The following is a 7,808-nucleotide window of genomic DNA, read 5'->3' as shown; positions in this document are numbered from 1 at the left end:
CCTGTATTATAATAAGCCGAGGGCACTGATACACGAAGCTGTTCATTTCATTGCACTGAATTTGTTTAATTCTTATTTTAGCCAAGTATGTGTTCAGTGCTGGTTAGATCATTAAGTATCATGACCTAGTCTGTAATTAAGAAACTATCAAGTTGGAGATGAGAATGGGAGACTGATAAGAAAGGGGGTGCCATTGGTGACTTCAGAGTAGAGGACTCTCTGAAACTCTAAATAAGAGATAATTGTGGCATGATCTCCCTGGTAGAAACTTCTCTGAATAGAATATCAACAGAAATATATTTAAATTTCCATGAATCAGATATTTGAAAAAAAATAACAAAGCTTGGCCATACAAATAATTTTCAACAAAGTGCTAGCATGAAAAAAATTGTTGAACAAATTTTGCTTTTTCATTATCTCTGACCATATGTGTCAATGTAAGAAGTTTGCTTTCTCTGGTTTCCTTTGGGAGATGGAAGATAATACAGGATGGAACATGAGTTTTAGGTCCAAATATAGGTTCCATTTCTTTCATTCAGCAAGCAAAAGCAGCATGGCCTGAGAAAAAGCATAGTCGCTATTGACTTTTAATTTATTCAATTATAAAAAGGAGCTAATAACCCCTACCCTCTAGCGATGTTTTAAATATAAGGTGTAGCACATGTAAGGAATCTGAGGCATGGAGAACATTTAATGCTCAGCAGCTATTACTATTGCTAGCAAATTCTATGTCCTTTAAAAAATCTTCTCAAATCATTACAGTTAGGGTGGGTCATGTCAATTCTCTCCACAGAAATTCTGTCCAAAAATTACTGGTTAATTCAGAGAAAAGAATCCCACAGGATTTGCAGGACTTTATGGGCAATATCAAATACACTGTACTCAAAAAAGCACCCAGACTTGTCTCCTAAAATATATCAGAATTCACTGCAACTAAGATTTTAATTTCATTCATTTATTTATTTATTTATTTTTTGCTGAGGAAGATTAGCCCTGAGCTAACATCTGTTGCCAATCTTCCTCCACTTTTTTCATATGTGGGTCACTGCCACAGCATGGCTGATGAGTGGTGTAGGTCTGCACCCAGGATCTGAACCTGTGGGCTTGGGCCACAGAAGCAGAGCATGCTGACCTTAACCACTATGCCACAGGGCCAGGTTCCTCAGATTTGAATTTTAATAAACACAATGAAAAGTAGAAGAAAGACAAGAACATTTCAATAACCATTATTCCCATTGTCTATTTATAGTCAGCATTTTTTTTTTTTTTTGATACTGGAAAAAAGAGATCTCCTGAGGCAATGAGAACAGACCCTTCGGAAATAGATGAATTTACTTGCTTAGATATGTTGGTAACTAGATGTTATGGATTGCACGTTTGTGTCCTCCCCCAATTCATATATTGAAACTCTAATCCTCAATGTGATGGTATTTGGAGGGGGGCTTTCTGGGAGAAACTTAGGTCATGATGAGGTCACAAAAGTAGAGCTCTTGTGATGGGATTAGTGTCCTTATAAGAAGAGGAAGAGAATAGAGCTCTCTCACTCTCTCTCTCTGCCAAGTGAGGGCACAGCAAGAAGATGGCCACCTGCAAACCAGAAAGAGGGGTCTCACCACAACTCCACCATCTGGTGCCCTGATTTCAGACTTCCCAGCCCCTAGACTGTGAAAAATTAATTTCTGTTGTTTAAGCTACCCAGTCTATTGTACTTTGTTAAAGCAGCATTAACTAAGACACTGGACAATTCCTATATGGGAAGGAGCTCGTTTTTAAGCAGAACAATTGAGTAGAAACTATAGAGAAGTGGAGAATATGGAGGATTGCTAATGGGTACAGAACTTTGAGAGAACATGAACAGCTCGTCATCGTGAAGGACAAACAGGATAATAGTTGAACTCGTACCAATGCACAATGTTATTTTGGGAACAACAAACAAAGAGATCTATTGATGTGTTCACTTGTTTTTTAAGGACAAGATAGTCAGCCAAGTATAGTTCATTAACAGTGAAAAATAATTAAAAATAAATACAGGTTGAAAACTGTCAACACAACAAAGAAAATTAAATACGAAAACAAATCCCGAAAACAATAGAAATTGGCAACTGCTTGATTGGCAGAAGCAAAAATTATTTCAAGTAGTGATGAGAATAGGAACCTCAGACTAAAGCATTGTTGGTTAAGGATTAACTGCTGTAAGAATAAGGATGACAAAACCAAGGGCAGTGTGACAGTGATATTGTATGTTTTCAGTTATAAAGAGAAAGCATTTGCTGTGTTATGTAGTTATTAGGACTGCATTTAATTGCCAAATTTAAATCATCCTTCTGATAATGTAGACAAAGGGAGATTTCTAGAGAGTAAACACAGTGGATCAACACGAGCATGGTTTTTTCTTTCTTGGGTTCTTGGTAATATTTTGGTCCTTCCGTAGAAATGCAAGTACAAATTACACAATAATCTGTGTAGGTTGCTCTGTAGTTCTGAATTAAAGAACAGTAAAAATGTTGTCAATTTGCTAATTCTCTAAACATTACTGCTGTTTGAATTTTACAGACAAGTTAATCATCTTAGTAGGAACAGAGTATTATAGAAAAGTAGGTAAACAGTTAACTTCACTTTTTAGTCTCTGAATGTAGGCCTTTCTGGCCCTCGTAAACTCGGTATTACCATTTTTCCCTGTCTTTCTCATTTCCAGTGACCTTAAGGGCACAGTTAATTTCAAAATAGCATGGGATTAAATGGATCACTGTGTGATAAGAAACGTACCTGGATGCCCTTGGGTTAACTGGATCCTTGTTTGATAAGAATCATACCCGGAATGGACGCTCTGGGCTAGTTTCTGCAGGGGCAGCTAAGTCTGTAATTATTCCAATGTAAACCTACGGTTGATTTCTCATTCTGATCCTAATCTTTTGGTGGGGACAATTCCAGTGGTAAAGTACTAATATTTTTGAAAGGAGGAAAATGTTTTCGGGGGAAATAACGTCCTGGAAAAGCTCAGTGCTCGAGGAAAGAGATGGTTGGTGGTACATGAAGCCAACAGATACATCAGTGCACACTTGGGAGGCAGCTTCTAGCAAGGCCAAGGCTTTCGAGAACATAGATACCTACTTGTCTCCAGTTTCCCCAGTTTTATCTGGATATTCACCAATATTTACATAGAGCTCCTAAAAAATACGTCACACACAAATTTAGAAATTTCCGCTTGATTTCCAACAAATACATTTTTTTTTAAGTTTGTCATTATCTCAACCAGTGATGTCATTTCTTTCCCATTTGCTAATTCCGTCAGTCATTCCCTTTTGCCAGGTTGGCAACTAAAGATAAAGAAAAAAAATCTGCTATTTTGATTTCAACTCTCCTTTGGTGGATTGCAGATTCTTTTTCCAGGACTAATCTATTTCCCTCTCCACCACAAATCTCTACTGACACAAGCCTGAAGGAGAAAATGCTAGATATTTTCTGTCAGCTTAAGGGACTTGCTATAGGTTAGCCCTTAACAGTTCAACAAATGAGGAAATTACTGTAAATATCAAGATTTAATTTTTTCTAACTTTCGATATATCTGGTCTAATAAAATAATAACAACATGGACATTCCTGTTTTTTTTTTTTTTAGAAGACAGTTTACTTTGGCATATTCCTCTTCCCCTCCCTAACATGTATCATTTTCATATTCATAATCTCTGTGAACTACTCATGTTTTTTGGACCATTAAAATTTCAAAGTTTAATAAGTGAGCAGGAAGCACTCTCTCCCATACTCAGATTTAAGGTGGTACAAGGAAGCAGAAAGGAAGTAAAATTGTAAAGAAAAGATCATTTTTACAATGTAAAGATGAAAGGAAATTGAAGTACAGCTTGAAGCTTGGAAAGACAGAACAGAGCGCTCAAGGTGATGCGCTCCAGAAGAAAATTGATAGTGGACTGCTGTTTTCCTGAAACAACATGTATGTTTATTTTGGCACCACTGTTGTCGTCACCGTTATTTTGAGAAGAGACAGTTCAAATTGCAGTACACATAGGGGTTTCCGTCTCTTCTTGCAGACGTGGTATTAAAGACAAATTTAGTTAGCACCTAATATAATTCAGTCCAATGAATGTAGTCACCTTGTCTTGTAAATATTTTATTTAGAAATATCAGTTATTTCTATAGACCCATCACTCTTATACCATCTGTAGAATTCTAGTTGCTTCTAGAAATTCAGAGAAAGACAGAGCAGCAAAGACAGAGCCACAGAATAAGTCAGCAATCTGTAAATCACTTCATCATTTAATTGCTATTGTTAGTGCTTGCTATATAAGAAAATCGTGGATTCTTTTTTGGATTTTGCAAATTTTTTTCTTACAAATCAAGATTATCAGAAAAACAGCAACAAGTAGTTTCCCTGGCTCAAAAGAAAACAGGTGTTTGGTGCCACGGAGGAGGACGACTTTGTGTATTTAGTTACTTTAGCCTTACTTTGTCCTCTGGCATGATCTGTTCCCTGATTTCACCCCAGTCGAGCTTGCTTTAAAATTGTACACAAATTAAGTTAACCACTTGGATCATATGTGTCCCAAAGAATGTGGTTTCTCAGGTATGAGCAATTTACCAATCCCCTACTCTCCTTTCACGTTGGCATTTTGACAGTCCTAGCAAATTTCTCAGGCAGATATTTTAGTTTGCACCTTGATCATGGCAGCTCTTACTGAGTTTCAGAATTGCTCATACCAGATGCACCTTTCCAGTCGGAAGGGATGGGTGTACTTCTTAATGATTGTGCAAACATGCATAATTATGCCTGCAGGTAAACGTTCTGCTGTCCTCTGAGAAAACTGAGAAGTACAAAGAATGTTTATGAGCAGGTCCAGCCGTTCCAAGTATCTTGTCGGTTTAGACACACCTGAGTTACCATCCCCCTCTTATTGGCTGAGAAAGTTGCCGCACCTGATTTGTAAGTTTACCCGTCCTAGTCAACAGAGGGGGCACCTCAGCCAGCCAACGCTGGATTTAATCTAGCTAGAAGCAGCGAAAGCAGCTATTTGAAAAATCACTGGGTTCTGAGTTCATTACTACAGGAAAACTGTTCTCTCCTGGGGCACAGAGAACTTACTTCGGAGCAGCCCTACCAGCTCGGAAGTCCGGCCGGATAAAACGCATCGTGGAGGATAATGGCTACCTATGTCCTGCAAATCGCTGGACTGGTGCTTGGTGGTGTAGGCCTGGTGGGCACAGTGGCTGTCACCATCATGCCTCAGTGGAGAGTGTCTGCCTTCATTGAAAGCAACATTGTGGTTTTTGAAAACCTCTGGGAAGGACTGTGGATGAATTGCATGAGGCACGCTAATATCAGAATGCAGTGCAAAGTCTATGATTCCCTGCTGGCTCTCTCTCCGGACCTACAGGCATCCAGGGGACTCATGTGTACTGCTTGTGTGCTGGCCTTCCTGGCTTTCATGACGGCCATCCTTGGCATGAAGTGTACCAGGTGCACCGGGGACGACGAGAAGGTGAAGGGTTACGTCCTGCTCACGGCTGGAATCATCTTCATCATCACAGGCATGATGGTGCTCATCCCTGTGAGCTGGGTTGCCAATTCCATCATCAGAGATTTCTACAACCCCATAGTGGAAGTTGCCCAGAAACGTGAGCTTGGAGAAGCCCTCTATATAGGCTGGACCACAGCGCTGATGCTGATTGTTGGCGGGGCACTCTTCTGTTGTGTTTCTTGTTGCACTGAAAAGAGCAGCAGCTACAGATACTCTGTACCTTCCCATCGCACAACCCAAAAAAGCTATCACGTGGAGAAGAAGTCACCAAGCGTGTACTCCAGAAGTCAGTATGTGTAGTTGTGTATATTTTTTAACTTTACCTACAAAGCCATGCAGGTGACTAAAATGTCCACTATTTTCTACAAATGGAACACAAAGGAACATTGATTTGCTGTTCTTAACTGCTCAACATTAATCACCGGAACGGTGCATGAGCTATTTATGATTCTATAAGCTGTTTCAGCAGAATGAGATATTCCACAGCCTGCTTTGATTATTCTAAGAAGTACAGTAATTTGTTTTCTGAAATGGTTCATGCATCTTTTCTTTTTATCGGTTACTTCAAAATGACATTGTTAAAGACTATTATTTTACGACTGTGATTTCTCTATGACATGGCATTATGTATGTAGATGAGAGTGACATTTGTATCTCACATAAATAGAGACAGGCTTATGTGGTTCTATTTTAAATGAAATACTGATCCATTAAACTGAATAAATAGAATTCAACTATTGCTTTCCTGGGGAATTGGGGATAAGATTGAAGAAGGTTAATATTAATTGTTTAAAAATGGCTTAGTGATTAATGCACTTGATTTATAATGAAGGTTAAAATGAAGGCTTTAATCAGCAGTGTAAAGGAAATTAATTGACTTTCTGATATCCTATTTTTTAGCCTAAGAGTTAGAAATTCTAACTCCTTTATCCTCTTTCCCCAGAGACCTTCCTTTTCTTGTATATTAAATTAACATCTTTTAAAAGGCAGACATTTGTCAAGGGGCTTTGCATTCCAACTGCTTTTCCAGAGCTGTACTAAGAAGAAAGATAAAACTGCAGTCTAAGAAACATGAAAGACCTCAGGAAAGGGAAATTTTCTTTCCTCTTAAGTTTCTGTGGTTGGAGAAGGATGCATTTTGACAAGAAATCATACATATATATGTGAATATTTTAATAACTATTTGAATACTGACTTTGGGCTTTTATCAACATAAATAACCGAACAGAAAAATCATATGTCTTGGTTTTTATTTGCTTACCAAAGAACAACCAAAAAAACTGAGCTTTGTGAACTCCATCTGCTCCTATGTGCGTATCTAAGTCAAAATTGTCATCTCAGTCCTGCCAAAGATAAATTTTTTACCTGTTCCATTTTTGTTTGCTTTTACTAAGGTACAGAAATACCATATCTTTTTGTTTTCCCCAAATTTGATGCAACCGATAATCCAATTTGCAAGTTTGTATCTATATTTTTCTGGTTTAAATGACTGTGTGTCATCTGCTGTATGTTCTTTATATAATAATTTGTGCCTTTTTATATTAATTTGACATTCGTTCATTATTCTCCATTTTTTCTGTTTTATTATCTTGTAAATACTTTTTAAAAACTGATATTTTCAGCTCTGCAATTTTAGAAAGAATATCAAGCCCACAGTTTAAAGATAAAGGTAGATTCAGCATTAATTTTTGAGAATATAAAATACTCTAAATCATTTAACAACAGCATGCTTTATAATCATTGGATTCACATGCTGCTATTTGGTGCACATATTTATAATTTATTAAGATAATATTATGGATTCAAACAAACCTATATAGTGTAAATATTATGTATGTAATAGACATTTCTGTAAAGACTTTCCATAGCTAAATATGTCTCTACCTCTGAGAAATAGTATTAATTAATAATAGTGGCTAACGTTTTGGGAGTACCTATTATGTGCTGGGAACTCTACTGCTTTATATGAATTATATCATTAAATCTTTTATGAGATTGGTATGATTAGTTCAATTCACAGATGAGGAGACCTCAGAACACATCATGGATTACCCAATTGAGTCAGGAGAAACGAAGAGGAGTGTCCGACTTCATAGCTTATGTTCCTTCTTTTTAGGGAAAGTGGATTTTCTTCAGCAGTGTCTAGTTTATAAATTGATCTTTGTATGTGAAAATGACATGCTTAACTACTGTTAGTTGGAAAAACTTTTAGTATTTTTTCTGGGATTGGTGATTTTCCAATAGCTAAGTGTTAATTTATCCTAGGCAATTTTACACC

The 7,808-nt window shown here is 37.3% G+C and overlaps 1 protein-coding gene across 1 annotated transcript; it reads left to right on the top strand.

Moving 5' to 3' along the window:
• Positions 1–4,957: 4,957 nt before the first annotated feature.
• Positions 4,958–6,763, top strand: LOC124231262 (claudin-8). The gene has a single exon (XM_046647945.1). It carries the CDS (start codon positions 5,153–5,155, stop codon positions 5,828–5,830), a length of 678 nt encoding a protein of 225 aa, XP_046503901.1. The 5' UTR covers positions 4,958–5,152; the 3' UTR covers positions 5,831–6,763.
• Positions 6,764–7,808: the final 1,045 nt, after the last annotated feature.

This window comes from Equus quagga, chromosome 21, assembly GCF_021613505.1.
Source record: "Equus quagga isolate Etosha38 chromosome 21, UCLA_HA_Equagga_1.0, whole genome shotgun sequence".
Taxonomy (NCBI): Eukaryota; Metazoa; Chordata; class Mammalia; order Perissodactyla; family Equidae; genus Equus; species Equus quagga.
The sequence above is the reverse complement of the archived record's forward strand: the minus strand, read 5'-3'. Positions and strand labels throughout refer to the sequence as shown.